The sequence below is a fragment of the Bufo bufo genome, chromosome 4, assembly GCF_905171765.1.
Source record: "Bufo bufo chromosome 4, aBufBuf1.1, whole genome shotgun sequence".
Taxonomy (NCBI): domain Eukaryota; kingdom Metazoa; phylum Chordata; class Amphibia; order Anura; family Bufonidae; genus Bufo; species Bufo bufo.
Genome location: NC_053392.1, coordinates 86,740,834 through 86,765,053, shown reverse-complemented (window position 1 = coordinate 86,765,053; position 24,220 = coordinate 86,740,834). Strand labels below are relative to the sequence as shown.

The 24,220-nt window shown below is 46.2% G+C and overlaps 1 protein-coding gene across 2 annotated transcripts in view; it reads left to right on the top strand.

The window, feature by feature from the left end:
- Positions 1-24,220, top strand: part of TAF1B (TATA-box binding protein associated factor, RNA polymerase I subunit B) — a 97,172-nt gene that overhangs the window by 35,963 nt on the left and 36,989 nt on the right. For both annotated transcript variants that reach the window (XM_040427480.1, XM_040427481.1), the window contains one exon: positions 8,202-8,349. In XM_040427480.1, coding sequence (XP_040283414.1) covers positions 8,202-8,349 — 148 coding nt within the window. The remainder of the gene's footprint in view (positions 1-8,201; positions 8,350-24,220) is intronic.

Below are 24,220 nucleotides of genomic sequence, written 5' to 3'. Positions count from 1 at the left end.
TGCAGTTTTTCCCCCGGAAGAACTGCAGTATAAGGGCTCATGCACACGGCCGTATGTATTTTGCGGTCCGCAAAACACGGATCTGCCCCAAAAAACGGATGGCGTCCGTGGTCATTCTGTATTTTGCAGAACAACCGGCTCCTACAAGAACAGTCCTATCCTTGTCCATAATGTGGACAATAATAGGACATGTTCTATTACTTTGCGGAACTGACATACGGTAACGGAATGCACACGGAGTAACTTCCGTTATTTTTACGGACCCATTGAATTGAATGGTTCCGCATACGGTCTGCAAAAAGAAATGGAACGGACATGGAAAGAAAATACGTTCGTGTGCATGAGCCCTAAGACCTCTTGTCTTGTGTCCATATTACTGTCTGCAAACCAAAGATCTGCAAAATATGGATACTTTCCGTGTGCAGTCTGCATTTTTATCACTTCATTATTGGAAATGACTATTTTTCTGCAATACAGACAAGATTAGGACATGTTCTGTAATTTGTGGAACGGACACGCGGATGTGGACAGCACATGGATGACATCTGTGTGCTGTCCGTGTTTTTTTTTTTTTTTTTTTGTGGACCTGTAGAAATTAATAGGTCAGTGTGCAACCTGCAAAAAAAATGGGGATCGGATACAAAATACAATCGTGTGAATGAGGCCTAACACAGTATCAGCAAAGTGAATGAGGTTTGACAAAGCTCATGTACGCTTTGCTTATTGTGTCCGTGTAGAAATTGAGCCGCCATACGGATTTTGAAATCTATAGCGTGTCAACTGTTTGTGCTGATTTTTAGTGCAGATTTCACCCTTTGCAATGTGGATTTTGGTGCGGAAATGCTGAGAAATCTGTGCAAAAATTCTGTTTGACAACCCACGTCCATGCTGAAGATTTTCCATGGGAATTGTGTGTAGAAAATCTGCATAATTCACAGTAGTATTAAAAATTTAAAAAAAATAAAAATCTCGTCCACACTCCGCAGATTGTCCACAACAGAATGGACACATAATTCATGTAGTATGGATTTTAATCCATAGAATCAATTTATGCGGCGGATTTCACATTTTGTGGGCCAAGTTTGGTGTGGATTTTTCCTCTAGCCTAGCCGGACCAGATATATGAGCAGCTAAAGCTATTGAAGATAGGTCATTAACCTCTTAAAGGGCTTCTGTCACTCCACTAAACTCTTTTTTTTTTTTTTTGTCTCCTTAAAATCCTTATGCTGCGATTTCTCAATATATAGGGCTATTACTCAGTTTGGTTCAGTAGTTATATAAAAAAAACGGACTTTTATAATATGCAAATTACCTCTCTAGCAGCTGCATCCTCCATTCATTGTCCTCTGACTGGCCCTGTGTGCGTTTTAAATCTCGCGCCGGTCTTCAGTTGGCGCAGGCGCACTGAGGGGAGGACGCTCGCTCGGCGCGAGATTTAAAACGCAGACAGGGCCAGTCAGAGGACAAGCGCATTGGCTGGTCCTGTCAATCAACATGAAGAGGGGGCGTCATTAAGAATGGAGTATGCGGCTGCTAGCAGCAGGTAGCCGCTCTACCTGCTTCTAGAGAGGTAATTTGCATATTATAAAAGTCAGGTTTTTTTATATAACTACTCAACCAAACTGAGTAATAGCCCTATATATTGAGAAATCGCAGCATAAGGATTTTAAGGAGACAAAAAAAAAATATGAGTTTAGTGGAGTGACAGAAGCCCTTTAAGGACCTCCGGTCTGGTCCCCAAACATGGCATCCGCTCACATGTGCAGCGGGCGCCAATGCCGCCAGGTTTCTGCTATTTTAAATAGTAGAGACCCGCGGCACATGTATGCGATCAGTCATAAGGCTGATCGCATACATTTTCCCCTTCAGATGCCATGGTCAAATGTGACCACAGCATTTTTGCAGTCCGGAAGTGGAAGTTGCACGCTTCCGCTCCGGTAACAGTGTTCCCCGACTGAGATCGGGGCACCTGTTATATCTTTGAAATAGCCCAAAGCCTCAAGCAGGCTTCAGAGCTTTTTTCAGGACTATACCACTACAGGCCACTAGGTGGCAGCATTGTATTGGTAGTGCAGATGAAGTCTTCAATCATGGCTATTTAGCCATCAATGAACACAATGGGCAATCTAATGATTGCCAGTTATTGTCACCCAAGCTGACTTAAAAAAAAAAGTAAAAAAAAGTTTTTACAAATATATATAAAAAAATTTAAAAAAAAGTTCAAATCACCCCCCCCCCCCTTTCCTAAAAATAAAAATACTTAACCAATAAAAAAAAAAAACATCATGGGCATCGCCGTTTCCGAAAATTACCATAAAACCATAAAATATAACAATATTAATGGCATACGGCAAATGGCGTAACGGGAAAAAATAAAAACAGCCAATTTGCCATTTTTTGTCACTTCAACTACCCAATAATTTTTTTTATAAAGAGTGATTAAATTGGTATCACTAAAAAGAGCAGATCGCCCCACAAAAAATGAGCCTTCACCCAGCCCCATACACATAACTACCAAAAAGTTATAAGGGTCAGAATATGGTTATAATTTTTTTTTTTCTTAAAGGTTTAAAAAAAAAATGTCAGTATTAAATCGCAAGAAAAATTATACAAGTGTGGTATTGTTGTAACCGTACTGACCTGGAGAATGAAGATAACAGGTCAATTTTACCGCATAGTGTACAGTGTAAAAACAACAACAAAAAAACACCTTTATCAGAATTGCGTTTTTCCCAATTCTACCCCATTTTGAATTTTTTTTTCCCGCTTCCTACTACATGGTATGCAACTGGAAATGGTGCCATTAGAAAGTACAACTTGTCCCGCAAAAAATAAGCCCTCATAAGGCTACGTGAATGGAAGAATAAAGTTAGGACTATGGGAAGGCGGGGAGTGAAAAAACGAAAACGCAAAAATTGAACATCTCAGGGTCCTTAAGGGGTTAAAGGGGTTCTCAAGGAATTAAGAAGATTAAAATACTTAGATATTACCTTATTATAAATATATACCCAAATACATTTCATTAGTTATAATGGCTCGTTTTGTCTAGGGAGCAATCCTAAGGAGAAATAAAATGGCCGCCGTCCTATTAGTACACACAAAACCTGTCCTAATCACACAGGAGGACAAGTTACTTCAGAGCACTGAGCTAAAGAGCCGCCTCATCCTCCTCCTTGCTCTGCTTGTCAGGGATTCTGATCCTGAATACAGATGATAAGATCTTCAGCTGAATCTCTGTAGGAATGGAGATCATGAGAAGACATGAAGTACACAGAGGACGGACAGGACAGACTGTGGTAAAGTGGTTCTGTGGTAATGGAGACTGGATACAAGAGCTGCTGCTCATCAGCCACATCCCCACCTCCTCTCTGTACTTCATGTCTCCTCATGAACTCCATTCCTACAGAGAATCAGCTGCAGATCTTATCATCCACGGCCCCTTCCGTGTTTACCTGCACGCTATCTAAATTGCAAGGCAGTGCTGTATAATTACAGCTTCCTCTCTCATTAAAGTGAATGGGGCGAAAAGCTGTAATTACCCTGCACCACGGCTACAGTGTACACAGCAGGTAAACATGAAGGGTACGCAGCGCTTGCATGAGCACTGACACCCCTTCAAACATCTGATCGCTTGCAGTGCTGGGAGTCATATCCCCACCGATCTGATGTTGATGACCTATCCTGAAAGCAGACAACTAATTGTATATGCAAAACAGGCATTTTTTCCGAAGTTTTTCAACTCCTATAGAGATCATACCTAGAGCCTGCTGCATTTTGACAAAATCGCTAAAAACGTTATGCAAAAAATGCTTTGTATAGTGAGTTTCATAATTCACTATAGACTTATAATATCTGATAGCATGCAAAAATAATAATAAAAATAGCTAATATGCAGAAATAAAAAATAAATAAATGAAACCAGCCTTTTTAAAAGGTTGCCCAAGTTGTTATATAATAAATTTAACGTGCCAGGATGCTGTTAAAGCAATGAAAAAAACATAACTTCTTGAACCCCCTCCGATCCAGCACTGCTGCAGCCGTGATGTAATGTTTTGGCGGCAACGGCGATGTCCTGACTATCCTCAGTGTTCTCACGCCATAGGGAAGGGGAGTGATTGACTGCTACAGTATATGGAAGGTCACTGCTGCAGCCCAGGGAAGCTGAGGGAGCAGCGGCCCTGGATCCAAGTAGGGAAGAAGTTGGGCTGAATTTCGGTCATGGAAATTGAGCAGTAGGTTTCTCTGAAATCCGGCGGCAGCTCTGCTGCAGGAACTACAAGAGGTGTTCTTCATGTGGATGATATTTCTGAAAATTTTCTCGATTTTGCCAGTAATGGTGATGTCACATATAGAGATGAGGGAAATATTGAAAAACTCGATTTGGCTGCTTCACCAAAAACAAAAATTAGCTTTGTGATGAATGACTTTGTCAGGAAGCGCATTTCTTTGTAAGTAGTGGGTGCAATGACAGGGAGCGGCCGGCCCCCGTCAATGTACCCCTCCGATGGCTCGTTCATAGCTGATCGCAGCATCTGACAGTTATAATACAGTGTAAAATTTTTAAAAAATTAACTTAAAAAAAATCCTACTTACCTCCTCTGTTTGATCGCGAAGAGCAGGCCACCGCCATCTTGATTGAAGATTTAGCGCAAAATCTTGCGTGGCCCGTGATGTCATTGCATCAGCTGGCGCGGTGACATCATACATCACCACCCTCGGGATTTCGTGCGAGATCTTCAGTCAAGATGGTGACGGCCAGCTCTTCGTGCTGAAATGGAGGTGGTATGATTTTTTTTTTTTACACTTTTTACCGCCATTCAGGAAAAATCGATTCTCTACCACGAAGCACGAGGAAATTCAGCTTCACGACGAATCAGATTTTCATGGACTTCGATTTGCTCAACACTAGTCACATGCAGTGTTTATGTGCTATTTGAATGTACCCTTATACTTCTTCGTACTGGATCGACTTCTGGCTCCATAAATGCAAAAACGAAACTGCAGTTTTTGATGTGGCATCCGCCCTCTGGGGTGTTTGCACAAATAATGTTCTTAGTATAAACGCCATGCATTAGGTGTGTTTTTCCTCTCTTTGTTTTTCTGCAAATTAAACCCTGCAGCCAGACATATGGAGTAAGTCAGTAGGGAATTATGAAAAGCACTAGAAACTGTTTTGTTTTGTTTTTGCAGCTTTCTCCATTCCACCTGAAAAATGCATGTCTACATTTTTTTATTTTTTCCGGGGGGAGGGGGGAAGCTTCCAAAAAACACTTGTAAAATGCTTGTGGAATACATGGTGTTCATGTTTTTAGAAGCCTCAAAAAAAATGCAGCACCATTTTTTTGTCTTGCAAAAAAATGGAGTGCTTTTACAAACCTTTTTTTTGGGTTGAATTTATTTTTTCACCAGACATTTTTATGTGTACTTTTTGTGCACTTATCTCACTATGCATTATGTATTCCAAATGGTTGGGTATGGACATAAAACAGTTATTACTGGCAGACTTGGTTAGGTTGCCGTGAAGACCGGATGGTCCAGCCTCCTCTGATTATTGTGAGTGTCTAGTCTGGGAAGCTAGATGCAAGACCTACATGTGTGAGCTCCTGCCAAGAAGGCCCAAAGAGCCTCATTCAGGAAACACCATTCCTGAGACTGAAAAGCTGCCAGAGAGCAACTTTACTGAGAGACAACTCCTGATGGAAAGAAAACAGACATTTATGGAAGGTTTAGAACCATCAAGGCCGTGCTTTAGATTCAGACAGTAAGATACTGCTAGTTTATGGCATTAAGACTTTACTGCTTGTGGATAGGGTTAATTGCCACCGGCGCCCATCGCACTTTGAGACGGACTGGCCATCCGGGTCTAAGATCTGCAGCCCTCAGCCTGGAAACTGCAGAAAGAGTTAATAACAATGGAATTGCATGCCTGTGGTTATCACGGATGTGTGCTGTCCATGTTCTCCACGGACGGCACATATGTCCATTGACTTTAATGTGTTTTTATTCACACCTGAGTTATTTTCCCATGACTGTGGGTCAGTGATAAAACCATGGAGACATGCACTACTTTGATCCATGATTCAGACCAAACACGTCCATGGAAGTCTAGGGGTCCATAAAAACCACTAACACAACACAGATAGCATCCTTGTTCCGTCAGTGATTTTCACAAAGCATTGGTACGAGATGCTCTGGAAACATGGACCAAAGACGGATCCTTCATGGACATTTTCACGGATGAACCATTGACCATCATGGGTGTCATAACGAACATGTGAAAGAGGCCTTACATTAATATCTAGGTAATAATTAGGTGGCTTTTTTGTCTTTCTGCCTTCGTTACAAAGTGCAGCATGCTGGAGTTCTTGCATTTTTTTTTTTCAGGCGCTTTCGCTGTAGAGTAATAAGAGCCAGAAAAAAAAGTGCAGTTCGTACAGCCATTTAGAAAAACGCGCCACAAAAAAGATGCAAAAAACACTGCTGCCCTAAAAAATGCATGAGCATTTTTTTTATAGTGGTAAAAAAAACCTCCAAAGAAAAGTCGTCTGTTGGGTGCTCTTTTGGGTCTGTCAGCATTAAAGGGTTGTCCCATCTGGGACATTGGAATCATATTGCTAGGATATGCCCCCATTGTCTAATAGGTGGGGCCCCCACCTCTGGGGCCTGCGCTTATCCTTAGATCATAGCCCACATGTGCGGCCGCCCTCCATTTCTTTCTATGGGACTGCCGAAAATAGCCAAGTGCTGGCTCGGCTAATTCCGTAGGCCCCATAGAAGTGATTGGAGCGGTGGCCACACTTGCGCGGTGCACTTCCCATTTATTTCAATGGGATTTCTAAAATTCGTCACTCCCATAGAAATGAATGGAGGGCGGCCGCACCTGCGCAGTGTGCATTCTAAGGATAGGTGCGGTCCCAGAGGTGGGACCCATACCTATCAGATATTGGGAGCATATCCTAGCAATATGGCCCCAGATGGGACAACCCCTGTATCCAGTTTGCAGACTGCAAGCCACAGATATGCAAAATACGGATACAGTCCGTGTGCCATCGGCATTTTTTCGCAGACCTATTGACTTCAATGGGTCTGTGGACTAGAATAGGACATGTTTCAAAATGTGCGTAATGGACATTTGGATGTGGACAGCATGTTACAAAATTATAGAACCACATCTTATGGATGCAGTCCACATGGATGCAAAATGCAGTCCACAGGCCCATTGAAGTCAATTGGTCGCAAAAAAAGCACAGATGGCACACGGACAGTATCCGTATTTTGCGGATCCCCAGCATGAGGCCTAAGGGAAGCTATTTTCCCCACCCTGTTACTGACCTGTGCTTACATTGCATTCATTTACGTGGCTTCCAGAAGACGCAGAACTATCCACCGTCACCGGCAGGCCGTCTCTCCAGGAAACGCGCAGCTTTATTGCAAGGCAGTTTTTTTTGTTTTGTTTATTAACTGTGCCTATCATTGACAATGTAAGGATTATATGGCGTGGGTGTAGATTAGAAGTGTAGGCACTAGGTGTAACCTGCTCGTCCAGCTCCTTACTTGACAGATATATTCATTTCTTCTGTAACGTGTCATCTTAGAGCAGATCTGGGCTTGAAGCACTTCCACTAGCGCTTGGTGTCTGCGCGTTCTAGCAGTGATCTCCTTGGCTTTCCAGGTGTTGTGAAACTACAACTCCCAGCAGGGAGACCTTGCATTATTCTTAATCACTCATTTCCATGGATACAATTAAATTTCCAGATCTTTTTTTAAACCTACAAAGTTTTTTTTTTTTTTCCCCCTGGTACTAAAAATAAAGGTGTTGTCCTATCTCGCCCATTATGAAAACAATCTACGTGTATTATTTCCCCTCCTTTTGCGGTACCTCGGTGTGTGCTGCTCAGCTTCTCATTCCTCTGATTCCGGAGGTTCAGACTTCACACACACAGACCGCCTGGCTGATATACCGCAATACAGATTCCCCGCGGTTTGCGGTAAACAGCATTAGAGATTCACAGCAATCTGCAGTAACGTGTGCGTTTCGACTGATAAACTGTATTACAGATTCACAGCAATTTGCAGTAACATGCATACGTTTTGTGTAATAAACGGCATTACAGAAAAAAAGCAATTTGCAGCAACGCGTGTGCGTTTCGGCTGATAAACCGCAATACAGATTCACCGCAGTTTCATTCTTCTCTTTACAGCAGTTCCCAGTGTACAGCCATATTCTGCAGCTTGCAAGTGACCTTGGAAAAGTATTGAAATTACCTCAATTTCCCCCGATAACAGAAACCAGCTATTACCATCCGAATGTGCTCTGCATGAAGTATCTGATGGAGGTGAATCTGCCAGGTAGGGGAGATTATTTCTCATAACTATTGGCAATGGGTGTGTAATTTTTGTTTTCAAGATGTTTGCCAACCACCCCCCACCCCAAAAAAAGGTGCACAACCCCTTTAAGGTTCACCCTCTGTGCACTTAAGTCTTAATTTGCATCTAAAAACTCAATAAAGTAAAATAAGTGAGCAGGTAAAATATGTCCGCTCTCCCGCCTTGAGTAGGTGCTTATATTCCCCACAAATTAACAATGCCGGAGCGCCTTTCTTAGAACCCTACATGGTGCGGTTTCTTTCTAATTCCTCCTAGAAATGTAGGTATCAATTGATAAGCTTATCATTCCTGTGTGTCCCTGCACTGATCGGTCTGACCTAGGGATTAGTCACACCCAATAGTCATTTTATACATACATTTCCAGGAGGAATAACAGAAGCATGACATAACGCAGAGTTCTAAGGAAAGCTGCACCGGAATTGTTTATTCTGGTAAATTCTTGCTGAAATATTATGTCAGGAGCGCTGACGGGTTCTAACGAGTAAAGATGACTGGCACGGTTGAAGATCTGGACTCCTCATTATGTGTGATGCCATCTCCTCGTGACGGGTTCAGATGTTTATTACTTGGCCAAAAACGAATTGCTCCAGCTTAATTAACTGCAGCGCAAGCACGCTCTGCATGGCCTTCCGCATTGCGCTGTATGGGAATTTCCGTCCCCAGCCTTTGAGGCAGGTCGGTTCTTCCCTCCGGCAGCCAATGGTTTGTGGTATTTCTTGTTTTTCGCACCAGCTATTCAGTGTCAGTACGGATGGATATTGCACAATGCGTAGACGTCTAGTGAAGGTGAAGCAGAGATTCTGGTTAGACTGGAAATGTAAAAACCAAAGAGATTTGACAGATAAGTGATCGTCTGCATGTTCTGCTTGTTGACAGCACACACAGGTCAGCTTGTATCTGCTCGTTCCTTCTGACAATACGTTATCACCCGGGATAATACGTGGCCCTAATGACATACAAACAGGGTTTCCATGGGTGGTGGCGACATAACTGCTTCCTTGGAGAGTGTATTAGCTTTGATACAAACCTTCATGGTAATGATATCCATAGGCGGTCTTGTAGGATTCTGCCAGGATCAAAATCTCATCCATCAGATATGCTTTGAATGGGGTTTTCCAAGCATCTGTCGGCAGATCTGTACCTATGACACTGGCCGACCTGTTACATGTGCGCTTGGCAGCTGAAGACATCTGTGTTGGTCCCAAGTTCATATGTGCCCGCATTACTGAGAAAAATTTATGTTCTCAAATGTATGTATACTAATGCCCGAAGCCTGACAAATAAAACTGGGGAAGTGGAATTAGTGATGTGTGAGGAGGACTATGACATAGTGGGAATAACTGAGACATGGGTGGATGATAGCTATGACTGGGCAGTTAATGTACAGGGTTACAGTCTGTTTAGAAAGGATCGTCAAAACCGGAGAGGGGGAGGGGTCTGCCTTTATGTAAAGTCCTGTCTAAAGCCCACAGTCCGGGAAGATATAAGTGAGGGACATGAACATGTGGAGTCACTGTGGGTAGAAATACATGGAGCTAAAATCAATAATAAATTACTAATAGGAGTTTACTATAAACCACCTAATATACCAGAGTCCACAGAAAATCTACTACTAAATTAGATAGACAAGGCGGCAAATCATAATGAGGTGGTTATTATGGGGGACTTCAACTACCCAGATATAGACTGGGAAACTGAAACTTGTATATCTCATAAAGGAAACAGATTCTTGGCAATAACCAAAGACAATTACCTTTCCCAACTGGTTCAGGACCCGACTAGAGGGACGGCCATACTGGACTTAGTATTAACCAATAGACCTGACAGAACAACAGACGTGCAGGTTGGTGGACACCTGGGAAATAGTGACCATAAAGTAATAACCTTCCAATTATCATTCAAAAGAGCGTTTCTACAGGGAGGAACAAGAATACCAAACTTCAAAAAAGCTAAATTTAGCCAACTAAGAGAGGCCATAGACCTAACTAACTGGGACAAAATCCTCAAAAATAAAAATACAGCCACAAAATGGGATATCTTTAAAAACATCCTAAAATCTCATTGTGAGAGGTACATACCGTATGGGAATAAAAGGTTAAGGAACAAAAAGAAACCAATGTGGATAAATAGAACTGTAAAGAAAGCAATAAATGACAAAAAGAAAGCATATAAGTCACTAAAACAGGAGGGTAGCACGGAAGCACTGAAAAACTAGAAGGAAAAAAATAGAACATGTAAAAAACAAATAAAAGCGGCCAAACTAGAGACCGAGAGATTAATTGCCAAAGAGAGTAAAACTAACCCTAAAATGTTCTTCAATTATATAAATGTTAAAAAGTATAAATCTGAAGGTGTCGGCCCTTTAAGTAATGAGGGGGGAGTCGCAGAGAGCGACGAGGAGAAAGCAAAGCTGTTAAATATTTTTTTGTCCAATGTATTCACTGAGGAAAATAAACTGTCAGATGACATGCAGAATGTAAAAATAAAACAAGGCTAAGATGAAAATTAGTGGAGATAATGGACATCCCTGACGAGATCCATTCGTTATGTTAAACCTATGGGATAAGACCCCATTAGTATATACCTGAGCGGAAGGATTCGCATAAAGACTAGAGATGGCATTTTTAATTTGGCCCTGGAATCCATTGTTATCCAGGACTGAGAAGGCAAATGACCAACGGAGTCTATCGAAAGCCTTCTCTGCGTCTAAGGTTATGCCAAGAAGTGGAATTTTCCTCATTTCTGCATAGTTAAAGATTTTTCTCGTTCATTCCATTGGGGGACACAGACCATGGGTATAGCTTAGAGATATTACTAGGAGGGACACTATGCAAAAAAAGAAGCTCCTCCTCCTCAGGCTATACCCCCAGGCACCTCCAGGAGAACTTCAGTCTTTGCTTAGTGTCCGTTCAAGGAGGTTGACATTTATTCTTCTCCTGTTTGTTATTTTTTTCTGGTTTCAGATGGGGACGCAGGTCAGCATTGCGCTTTCCTGGCCCCTGTGGAGGGTCTGCCACGGTCTTCTGAAGGTTCCTGGCTACCTCCCATTCCCCCACAGAAGAAAAGTGGATCCAGGCTCGACATGTTAGCTCTGGCATCCCACCAGCTGCTGGGACACCTGCTGCCTACCCTCCACCAGAGCACTGCTCTCCTTGATTGGAGTCAGACGTCTGAAGAGGTGAATCCCTGCTGGTCTGGACATCGAGGGAGCATGCTGTGCAGATAAGTATTGCCTGCTTCAATCTCCCTCCTTTCCCCCCCCTCCCCCCACCCCTTCATGTCGTCTGTCTGGCGCTCTGTGACCTGAGGTGAGCTAGAGAAGGACCGGCTGGGGGCATTTTTTCCCGTTGGGAGGGGGCCCTTCTGGGGAGGGCTGGTGATTCCACTGATACCTGCCTGCAGCTCAGACTATGGCCGCACCGGCGGCAATCTTGGCACTGAAGGAGTGTATTTTATCTTATGGCCGCTGCGCTCTCTGCAGCTCCCGCCGGCCTGCTCCTCCCGATATTAACCCCCGCTGCGCCGTTTCTGGCGAAGGGGTGTATTTGAAGTGCGCGCGCGCGCGCGCGCTTATTTCGCGCGCTTATTTCGCGCCGCAATGACGCGTCCAAGGGGGCGGAGCCTCGGCGTCCAGCTCTGTCTCTCCCTACGCCGGAGACTCTGCTGGATTGCGGCCGTGCAGCTCCTCAGTTCTCGGTGACCGGAGACTTCTGCTGTTGCCTGGGTGGTAGGAATTGCAGCAACCTGGTAGGAAATCTTTTTTGGAATACCATCATGCCTAAACCTGGGGCCCCTAAGCCTTCCAAGGCTTCCTCTCAGGCTCCACTGGAGTCATGTAAAATATGCCTTAGGCCTTTTTCTGTCACTGGTTCCTGTGACTCATGCCCTGCTCCCGGACAGGATCAGCCTCCTTCTCTTGCTCAGCCCGGTCCTCCCTCTGCCCCTGCGGATCCAGCGGTACCCGCCTGGGCCTCCGCCATGTCTAATGCGGCAGCTGATCTGGCCTTAGTTGCCAAGGCAGCCATGTCCTTCATGGAGCGCATGGCGGCTACTACTCCAGTGGCATCCACCACTCCATCCCCTCTCAGCGACTCTCACAGAGGGCGTCTGACTTCTAAAAGGCAGCGTGAGCGGCAGCATTCCTCCTCGGATGACTCCGCTTCTCCCCCTCGCCTTGAGGCATGCCCGGTTGACTCTCCCCCTCGCAGGGAGCGCAAATCCGATGGGGAATTGTCCGGATCGGACGAAGTCACGGAGCGGGAACCCCTGCCTAAGCTTTCCACCATGGTAACCGAGTTGGTGGCAGCTGTCCGTGACACTTTTAATATACAAGGGGATTCTCCTCCCTCCACTAGTCGGGAGTTCTCCCTTTTTCCACCCAAGAAACAGGAGTCCGCCGTGTTCCCTATTCACGAGGAATTCACTGCGGTCCTATCAAAAGCTTGGGATCGACCTAATCAAAAATTTTCGGCCACCAAGCGTATGGATACGCTTTATCCTTTTCCAGCTGACACAGTGGAAAAGTGGACTTCTTCCCTAAGGTAGATCCTCCGGTGGCCAGGTTAGCCAAGAACACGGCCCTTCCCGTCCTAGACGGTTCCTCTCTGCAGGATGCGGTGGACAGACGTTTGGATTCACTTTCCAAGTCCATCTTCTCGCTGGCGGGCGCTTCCCTGCGACCGGCCTTTGCGTCGGCTTGGGTCGCCAGAGCCCTTACAACGTGGTTGCAGCGCCACCACCAGGATCTGTCAGAGCAGGACGCCTCTGCAGATACTCTGGATTTTATCATCCAGATGTCTCAAGCGTCTAAATATCTCTGTGAGGCTTCAATGGACATCGGCTCCCTCTTTGCCCGTATTTCGGCCCTCTCTGTCATTCAGCGCAGGGAGGTCTGGCTGAAGGTGTGGGATGCTGATGCCTCATCCAAGCGATCCCTCGCTAACCTTCCCTTTGAAGGGTCCAGGCTCTTTGGGGCTCAACTAGATGAATTCATTTCTGCCGCAACAGGGGGCAAGAGCACTCATCTACCCCAGCCCAGGACCAAGCGTCCCTTTCGGTCTCGGCCTTCAGGTTTCCGGGGCCAGTCCTTTCGTCGCTTCTCCACTGCCAGGACGCCGTCATCCTCATCGGCAGGGGGGTCCCAGGACTCCCGCAAGAAGCCTTTCTTCAAGCCCCAGCCTTCTTGGCGGCCTCGGGCGCAGTCAGCCCGTCCTCCTGCTCCCAAGCAACCCTCCGCATGAAGGGGTGCCCCCACCCCTCGTGGTGGGGGGCCGTCTGCTCTCCTTTCAACAGGTCTGGAGGGCTCACGTTCAGGACGCCTGGGCTCTGGAAGTGGTGACGTCCGGCTACAAGTTGGAGTTCGCGTCCAGCCCGCCGGAACGTTTTTTCCCTTCTCGCGTTCCGGGGGATCCAGCCAGGGCCTCGGACCTCTTTTTTGCGGTCTCCTCTCTTCTGGACCGTGGTGTCATTTCCCCCGTTCCCCCAGAAGAGCAAGGGACAGGTTTTTACTCAAACCTGTTCGTTGTTCCAAAGAAAGAGGGGTCAGTACGTCCAATCTTGGATCTAAAACTTCTCAACAAGTTTCTACGGGTGCGGAAGTTTCGCATGGAGTCCCTTCGCTCCGTTATTGCTTCTCTGAGTCCAGGAGAATTTCTCGCGTCTGTGGACATTCAAGACGCCTACTTGCACGTCCCTATTGCAGAGTCCCACCATCGCTTTCTGCGCTTTGCCATAGGGGGGCGTCATTACCAGTTCGTCGCCCTACCTTTTGGGTTGGCAACCGCCCCTCGAGTTTTTACGAAGATTCTGGCGCCTCTCATGGCGCTTCTTCGCACCAGGGGCATCTCTTTGTTACCATACCTAGACGACATCTTGATAAAAGCTCCGTCTCTTCCACAGGCCGAGGACAGCATCCGAATCACGGTTCAATCCCTGGAACGGTTCGGATGGCTGATCAATCTCCCCAAGTCCTCTCTGCACCCCTCCCAGAGACTTTCGTTCCTGGGGATGATCTTGGACACCTCGATTTCTCGGGTGTTTCTTCCAGATTCCAAGGCTTCCCAGATTCGTCTGGCAATGGTGCTCCTTCTACGCTCTCCACGTCCCACCATTCGGGAGTGCATGCGGGTGCTGGGCCTTATGGTCTCCTCTTTCGAGGCGATTCCGTACGCCCAATTTCACACTCGTCCGCTACAACAGATGATCCTTGCCCTCTGGAACAAGAACCCTCGGGGTCTAGACACTCCTGTTCGTCTGTCCCGGCAAGTTCGAGCGTCTCTCCCTTGGTGGCAGTCTCCCCTGAACCTATCGTCAGGAAAGTCCTTCCTTCCGTTCTCCTGGACGATAGTCACCACCGACGCCAGCCTCATCGGTTGGGGAGGTGTTCTCCGGAACCTCACAGTTCAGGGTGTCTGGTCGACGGAGGAATCCCGTCTCCCGATAAACGTTTTGGAATTGAGGGCGATTTTCCACTCCCTCTCCCATTGGACTCCTCTCCTGGCGACTCGCCCGGTGCGGGTTCAGTCGGACAATGCCACGGCTGTGGCTTATGTCAACCATCAGGGCGGGACTCGCAGTCGGGCAGTAATGCGGGAAGTAGCGAGGATCCTCTTATGGGCGGAGTCTCATGTTCCAGTATTGTCGGCAGTGTACATCCCGGGAGTCGACAATTGGACGGCGGATTTTCTGAGTCGCACCAAGGTGGATCCGGGAGAGTGGTCTCTCCATCCGGAGGTGTTCGAGGACATCTGCCACCGATGGGGCCGTCCGGACGTAGATTTGATGGCTTCCCGGCTCAACCACAAGGTGCCGGTGTATCTTGCCCGCGCTCGAGACCCACGGGCGGACGGGGTGGACGCGCTGGTATTTCCATGGCAGCGGTTCAGCCTCCTTTACGTCTTCCCTCCGATTCCTCTGTTGCCGAAGGTGCTGCGCAAGATCGAGGCGGAGGGGATACCAACCATTCTCGTCGCTCCGGATTGGCCTCGTCGCGCCTGGTTCTCCAGCGTCGCTCGTATGTTGGCGGACGTCCCGTGGCCTCTGCCCGACAGAGAGGATCTCTTGTCTCAGGGGCCGCTCTTCCACCAGAATTCACGGCAGCTGCGTTTAACGGCGTGGCTGTTGAGACCGCCATCCTGAGGAAGAGAGGCTTCTCTGATGCGGTGGTAAGAACCATGATCAGGGCTCGAAAGCCGGCTTCTTCACGAATCTATTATCGCACCTGGAAAGCCTTCCTGGTGTTTTGTGAGAAATCGGGCTACTCGCCCCTACGTTTCTCTGTCCCAGTGGTGCTGTCTTTTCTCCAGTCCGGCCTCGACATGGGTCTGTCGCTCAGTTCTTTAAAGGGTCAGGTTTCTGCTTTGGCTATCTTTTTTCAGAGGTCCATTGCCTTTTTGAGACCTGTAAAAACCTTCCTGCAGGGGGTGGCGCATTCGGTTCCTCCGTATGTGCCTCCCTTGCCCCCCTGGGATCTCAACTTGGTTCTGCGCGCCCTTCAGGCGGCGCCTTTTGAACCTCTGAGGGAGATCTCTCTGGTTTTACTCACCTGGAAGGTAGTTTTTCTGGTGGCCATAACCTCCATCAGGCGAGTTTCGGAGCTGGCCGCACTTTCCTGCCGGGAACCTTTTCTGGTCTTTCACCAGGATAAGGTGGTGCTCAGGCCGGTGCCTTCTTTTTTGCCCAAGGTGGTTTCTCCCTTCCACCTTAACGAGGATCTTGTCCTGCCCTCTTTTTGTCCTTCTCCGGTGAACCCCAAGGAATGTGCTCTCCACTCCCTGGACGTCGTCAGGGCCCTGAAGGTGTACCTGGGGGCTACCGCTTCCTTCCGGCGTTCAGACTCTCTCTTTGTGATTCCTGAAGGGTCCCGTAAGGGCCTGGCGGCTTCCAAGGTCACCGTGGCGCGGTGGATCCGTTCCGCTATTGCTGCGGCATATCGCGCTCGCGGCCACGTTCCGCCGTCGCGGATTACCGCTCACTCCACAAGGGCAGTGGGTGCTTCCTGGGCTAGACGCAATCGCGCATCCGTTTCCCAGTTGTGTAAGGCGGCCACTTGGTCGTCCTTACATACTTTCACAAAGTTTTATCAGTTACACTCTCTGGCCTCGGCTGATGCTGCTCTTGGGCGCAGGGTATTGCAGGCTGTGGTTCCGGTTTGACTACTGGACGTTTATTCCTGGCGGTGTTGGATTTGTTCTTTTTTCCCACCCCATGGACTGCTTTGGGACGTCCCATGGTCTGTGTCCCCCAATGGAATGAACGAGAAAAGGAGATTTTTGTGAAACTCACCTGTAAAATCTTTTTCTCGTAATTTCCATTGGGGGACACAGCTCCCGCCCCCTTTTTTGGTTTACGCCTTAGGGTGTGCTGTGTGATGGTTTCCATAATGTTTTGTTTCCGTTCTCCTTCTCCTACTGCTTTTGCAACGACTGAAGTTCTCCTGGAGGTGCCTGGGGGTATAGCCTGAGGAGGAGGAGCTTCTTTTTTTGCATAGTGTCCCTCCTAGTAATATCTCTAAGCTATACCCATGGTCTGTGTCCCCCAATGGAAATTACGAGAAAAAGATTTTACAGGTGAGTTTCACAAAAATCTCCTTTTATAGCCTTCTAGTATTATCAGCAGCTTGACTGCCTTTGACAAAGCCTGTTTGATCTATATTAATTAGAGAGGGCAATATTGGGGCCAGACGATTTGCAATTAATTTAGAAAACCGTTTTATATCCGCATTGAGCAGTGATATGGGCCGAAAGTTCTGCGGGACGTTATCTGTTTTAGGGAGAGTTATTATAAATACTGTTTGCATCTCTATCGGAAAGGGAATCCCTGTTGCCGCTCTTTGGTATATGGAGGTCAGGTAGGGAAGAAGTGTTTTAATTTTTTTTTTGTAGTATTCACCTGACAGGCCGTCAGGGCCTGGGGACTTTCCAGCTGATTTGATCACCTTCTCAATCTCCTCTTCCGTGATGGGCTTCTTGAGATCCGCTAGCTGGGTATCGGAGAGAGAGGGAAGATTTGCATTAGTTAAAAAGTCATGGACTAACGTGGGGAATGAATCGGGTAATGGAATTTGGTCTTTTAGGTTTTAAAGTTGCTCTGGATCTGTAAGTTTCCTTTGGGTTTGGGGGTGTAATATATGAGAGATCTGGGATCTAGCGTGTGTTGTTTTCAGCTTTGCAGCTAACAGTCTTCCAGCCTTGTTGCCTTGTATATAATATCTGGCCTTTGTACAAGATAAGGCCTTCTCATAGGTAAATGAGAAAAGATTACGTAATTTCTCTCTCTCTGTTGCAATTTGAGCTGTTTGTTCCCTCATTGGCTGCTGTTTGTTAAGGTGTTCTAGGGAGGTTACTTTGGTTACGATATCATTCATGTTTTTCTCCCTTGCTTTTTTCTCCTGATGGCCAATTTTAATCATGAGACCCCTAATATATGCTTTATGCTCTTCCCAAACTATTCAAAAGGGTTTTGGAACCGCGCTGCTAGAGACTATGTCTCCCGGTCATCAGTGAATAAAAAAGGGTGTCAGCCCCTCTCCTCAATACCCGCCGGATCCAGTCCTCCCCAGAACTCTCTCACTGCAGGGTTGAAAGGAAATGGGCAGAATAGTGAAGCACCCTTTACACTCTTTTTATAAAAGGTTTTATTCTACTCACAAAGGTTCGTAGACAAAAGGCATAAAATCAATATCAGTCGTCACATTCCTGCCCGACCCGGGTTTCGCTACCTTGCTTCTTCAGGGGCGATAACTGCGCATGCTTGCAGTCAAGCCTCTTAAATAGCCCAGCTGATTAAATTACACAGGCCGGTCTAATTTCGGATCATCACATGATTCTAAAACATCATTAACATAACATAATCTAAAGGCATCATTCACAATTCATACATAATAAAAATACCATCAGTGATCCTTTGACACAATCACATTTCAAACATAAAAAGCATATACAATATAAAACTGCGAGAGGATTTTCTCTCTCTCTTACCAATTAATACACAAATACATATATCTCTCTACCCTTTCGGGTTACCGCAATTCCATATATTCAATCTATGTCTCTAGCCTCCTTATAGAAACTCTTATCCCATATTCTAATCATACCATCCAATATCTCAAATGTCATATATTAGGACCACACTATGTATGGGTCCGCAACAGAGCCTGTATTAAATTTAAAGTATTCTTCTATGGCCTCTTTTATTTCTTGAGAATATTTTTTGTGACTCATTATAAAAGTATTATTTCTCCATACTGGAGCCCTTTGTGTTTGGGATTGTTCCTTTATAGTTAAAGAGGACCTTTCACTTGTAAAAACTATGTGAACTAAGTATGCTGCCATGTAGAGCGGCGCCCGGGGATCTCACTGCACTTACTATTATCCCCGGGCGCCGCTCCGTTCTCCCGTTATGCCCTCCGGTACCTTTGCTCCTTAAGTTATAGTAGGCGGGTCTTCCCTTGTCCTGTGGGCGTCTCCTTCTCCTAGGCTGCAGCACTGGCCAATCGCAGCGCACAGCTCACAGCCTGGGAGTTTTTTTTTCCTCCCAGGGTGTGAGCTGTGCGCTGCGATTGGCCAGCACTACAGCCTAAGAGAAGGAGACGCCCACAGGACAAGGGAAGACCCGCCTACTATAACTTAAGGAGCAAAGGTACCGGAGGGCATAACGGGAGAACGGAGCGGCGCCCGGGGATAATAGTAAGTGCAGTGAGATCCCCGGGCGCCGCTCTACATGGCAGCATACATAGTTCACATAGTTTTTACAAGTGAAAGGTCCTCTTTAAGGTTATCGGGGCATTATCCGACCATTGTATGAGACCTATTGTGGTGGACAGCGACTGACATAGGGTATCGCGATCCACCAAAAACAGGTCTAAACACGAGTAGGACGCATGTGTAGGGGAAAAATAAGTGTACTCCCTTTCTGTACTGTGTAGCACCGAGGACGAGCCTTTCTCTATTCTACGACAAGTGTTGGTAGAATTAATTGTTGGGTCCACTACTGTATTGAAATCCCCACAAATAATCAATCTGCCCTTTTTCATGCCATTATTCGCAGGAAATTCAGTTGATGTGCATTAGGGGCATATAAGTTTACTAGGGTATATACTATATTGTTGATTGAGCATACCAAGATAATGTATCTACCTTTACGATCAATATGACGAGAAACCTCTGAAAAGGCCAATGTATTTCGTACAGCAATAAAGACCCCTTTTGCTTTTTGGTTGCTAGAAAGGGATCATCTCTTGCGGGTATTGCTTTGTGTTCCATTCTTTATGTAACGGTGGTTGGGAAAGGTTTCTCTTCTCTTTCTGCAGTTCCATGCGGAGTTTCCAGTCGTGTAGGAGTTGTTTTCCTTCTTCAAAGGACTTAACCACGTGCAATGTCCCTTCTGCACAAATAAACAGTTTTCGTGGCTAACCCCACCTGTATGCAATGTTATGGCTCCGTAGTGTTGCTGTTATAGGGATGAAAGATCTTCTTTGGGGAAGTGTTGCTGCTGATAAATACCTTAACCGATTGGAAGGGTGGAGGTAGTTTTTTGCACTTGCGCGCCGCTGCCATCAAGGCCTCTTTTGTATGGAAAAAATGTATTCTGGCCAAAGTGTCGCGGGGAACCTACTTATCAAGAAATTGCGGTTTTGGCACTCTGTGTGCTCTGTCAATTATCAAATCATGAGAGCTTATATCCGGTATGAGCACCGAAAATAGCTTGTGGAGATATGGCTGGAGCTCACTAGCTGACACTGTTTCTGGTATACCTCTAAACTTTATATTATTGCGACGGGAGCGGTCTTCCATTTCCACTATTTTGTCCTTTAGCGCTTCCACTTCGTCCCCCATATCATTATGTGCATCTATTACATTATTCTGAGATGTGACATAATCTTCCATTTTTCTTTCTATATGTTGCCCCCTATCTTCCAGGTTTTGAATAGATGTTGAAAGCGGGGCTAGCAATTGCACCATGTCTGTTCAAAGGGAAGCTTTCAAGGCCACAAGCATGCTTTTAATGGTGGCCTCCGACGCCACTTTATCTGTGGTGGGAATATCTGTAATTGAATCAGGCCGCTGTGTGGCCAGTGAAGGGTTAACTTCCACAGCACCAACCTGGCTCATATCTTGTGCTCCTAGATTCGGCCTCTGTGTCTGCGAGCAGTGTATGGAAGGAACACTGCTTCTCCTCACACATCCGCCATCTTTGCTTCTTTGATCCCCCTAGTGCAACAGCCTGATGTCCTCCAGTGTCGGGGGTAGAGAGGGTTCAGATAAGCTCTGTTCAGAGACTGAGGCTGGGGAGCCTGAGCGGGGTGACTGTACAGCTGAAGTGACTTGCTGCTTGGCCAGGCTGTAAGTGTGATCCTGTGCGTCGGCGCCATCTTTCCCCCGATCTTTGTCAAAATAGTATTCCAGGTTGTTTGCGATCCTGAGGAGTACCCTCTTTGTTTTCCCCATCTTCTGTGGGTATGTTCCCATTGATTTAGCCAGTATGCGCTGCAGAAAGGTGAGATTTAGCTGTGGCTGGTCGCTGTATGCCGGGAGCTCCTCAGTTAAGAGGCCATCTCCTCCGGCAGCCTAGCCACGCCTCCCTAGGTCCTCAGTTTTAAACATGGCTGTAGACATAACATAGTTCTTATACTATAGGGGGGGAAAACGTATGTTTGGATCTGCTGGGCTTGCATGTTTATTTCAGACCAGACATCTTTGACAGAGAGTTATCTCCCATGCTTGGAAAATGATCAAGCATGTTGTATTTTAGTACACACAATCCCTTCCGCCCCCCCAAGCAAGTGTCAGGTAGGCCCCATATACAATAGATTTGAGCAGTATACACCTACGCAAATATTCTTTCTTTATTGTCCCTTTAAATCTAAAGTGAAAACTTAAGCAACTTTGACAGATGTATTCATTAAATGTTTCCTAGATTTTTGTTTGTACAATGATTGGGTATGTTCACATTACAAGGGTTTTCCAGGATTTTTATACTGGTGACCTATCTTCTAGATAGGCCATTAGTATCTGACAGGTGGGGGTCCGACACCTGGGACCCCCACTGATCAGCTGTTTTGAGAAGGCAGCTTACCAAGCACAGCGCCGTACATTGTATAGTAGTATTATCGCTCAGCCCCATTGACTTCTTTCGGCTTATCTGCGCCTAGGTCACATGACCGATGAACGTGACGTCGCATGGCCTAGGTAAAGGTGTGAGAAGGCCACGGCATTACTGCAAGTGATGGTACCTTCTCAAACAGCTGATTGGCAGGTAATCTGGGTGTCGGACCCCACCAATCAGATGCTGATGACCTATCCTGCGGATACGTCATCCGTTTTTTTTTTTGAATCAGATCATTTTTATTGAACATTTTACAGTGTAAATACACGTTTTTCCACAATACATACAAGGATGACATAGAGACATATTGTCCATAGGACTAATAACAAAAAGGGCACCAAATTATGTGTATTAATCCAGTTCCAATCCAACCCCCCCTCCCCATCCCACCCCACCCTAACCTACAAAATACTAAGGCACATTTTTAAACATTTCTATTCAGACATCGAAACGACAGCCATGGATCCCACAATTTTTCAAATTTCGCTGGACATCCACGCTTCTGGTACACCATCCGTTCATAACTCAGCATTGTGTCAACCGCACTTAGGAATTCGCCTAGGATTGGCGGCGCTGTCTGTATCCAATGTAGGGCTATTAACTTCCTAGCGACATATAACATTCTCCCTATAGCTATTTTATGCACCTGCCTAGTGGCCAATTCAGAGACATATCCTAACACACACACTTTCGGGTCAGAGGGTATTCGTACCTTGTATACATCCTGTATTGTCTGACGTACCAACTCCCAGTATCTCCCTAACCTCTCACACGTCCACATCATATGCAACAGATCTGCAGACACCACAGAACATCTTGGACATTCATCCGTGGGTCTGAACCCTATACGAAACAAAAAAACCGGTGTTTTGTAGACCCTATGGACAATAAACAGTTGCGAGAGTTTACGTCCTTCACTCAACGAAGAGAGAGGTATCGCCTCCAGTATGTCAGACCATTGGTCATCGGTTAATTCGCCAACATCTTTCTCCCATTTACTTTTAGCCGTAAGAGGATGTGACATTAGAAACTTCTCAAGCAGCAACTTGTATATACAGGAAATCATACCTCTCCTCGCCCCCCTGGACAGAATCTGGTGCAGTGCAGCATCTCTCCCAGCCACCACAGTCGTACCTTTAAATGTGGAGTTGTATGCATGTCTCACCTGAAGGTACTTATAAAAGTGAGTTCTAGGCAGATCATACTTCTCTTGAAATCTGGCAAATGACATGAACTTCTTTTCCTCCAAAAGATGGCCCAACCTCAGAATACCCTTCCTTTTCCATGCCCCAAACTCAGACAGGGAGAGGAATTCCGGCAGCACAGGATTGCCCCACAGTGGAGTATATTCCGTATTGCCGAAAACCCCCCTCAGGAGCTTGACCTTATTCCATACAGACTGCATCAAATGTCCCAAATCGCCCATCGGACCACTCTTTCCAGCCCCCCTAGTCTCAAGGATCAGCATTAGGTCATTAGAGGACAAGCAATGTTTAAACAACTGACACGACATCTCACTCGACTCCAGTTCCATCCACCCCTTAAAATGTTGGCATTGTGCAGCCAGGAAGTACACCCAGGGGTTTGGCACTGCAAGGCCCCCTTCTGTTTTAGGATATTGCAACGTTTCAAGCTTAATTCTCGGTTGCCCCTTCCGCCATATGAGCTCCCTGAAAGTAGCATTGATAGGAACAAATTTGGATTTTGACAGCCAGACCGGGGAGTTATGTAGAACATAGAGTAGCTGGGGCATCAACACCATTTTAATGAGATTAGCTCTTCCCGCCACCGACAGATATAGTTTACACCATGCCTTAGTCTTATTACGAAATTTGATAACCAACGGGTCAAAATTAAGGCGCCCAAAGTCTCGGATTTTCGGAGATATATGAATACCCAAATACTTAAAGGTCGTTACACATGGAATATTTCTGTCTCTCACTGTCTGTGATTGCACTTGCCCGTCGAGCAGCATAATCGCCGACTTACTCCAGTTAATAGTCAGACCCGACAGATCCCCGAAGCAATCAATGATTTTCATAGCCGCTTCCAACGATGGACCAGTATCTCCCAGAAAAAGCAAGGTGTCATCTGCATACATCGCCACTTTATTATTAACTTTCCCATATTGGAACCCCCGGATGTCCATTGATTTACGAATTGCTGCGGCTAATGGCTCAATCGCAACTGCAAATAGCAGAGGCGACAGCGGGCACCCCTGTCTAGTACCCCGACCCAGACAGAACTTGGGGGACACCCCTCCATTCGCCCTGATACATGCTTCGGGCTTAGAGTAAAGCACCCGAACCCAGGATATATACTCATCTCCAAATCCCATATACGCCATAACTCTCCACAGGAATCGCCACTCAATGCTGTCAAAGGCCTTGGCCGCATCTAATGAAAGGATAGCTCTATCTCCAACATTATCAGCTGGAAGTTGAATACTGGCAAACACTCTTCTAATATTAATTGACGTTGATTTCTGAGGCATGAAGCCAGTCTGGTCAGAGTGTATGATAGACAGAATCACTTTAGACAGACGCATGGCCAAGACCTTTGCAAGCAACTTAACATCAGTGGAGAGTAACGATATCGGTCTATATGAGTCAGGGAGAGAGTGATCCTTGTCCGGTTTAGGAATGACTACTATTACCGCCTCCTGCATAGACGGAGGAAGCTCCCCCCTCTCCTTGGAACAATTGAATACCTTCAGAAGTTCCGGGAG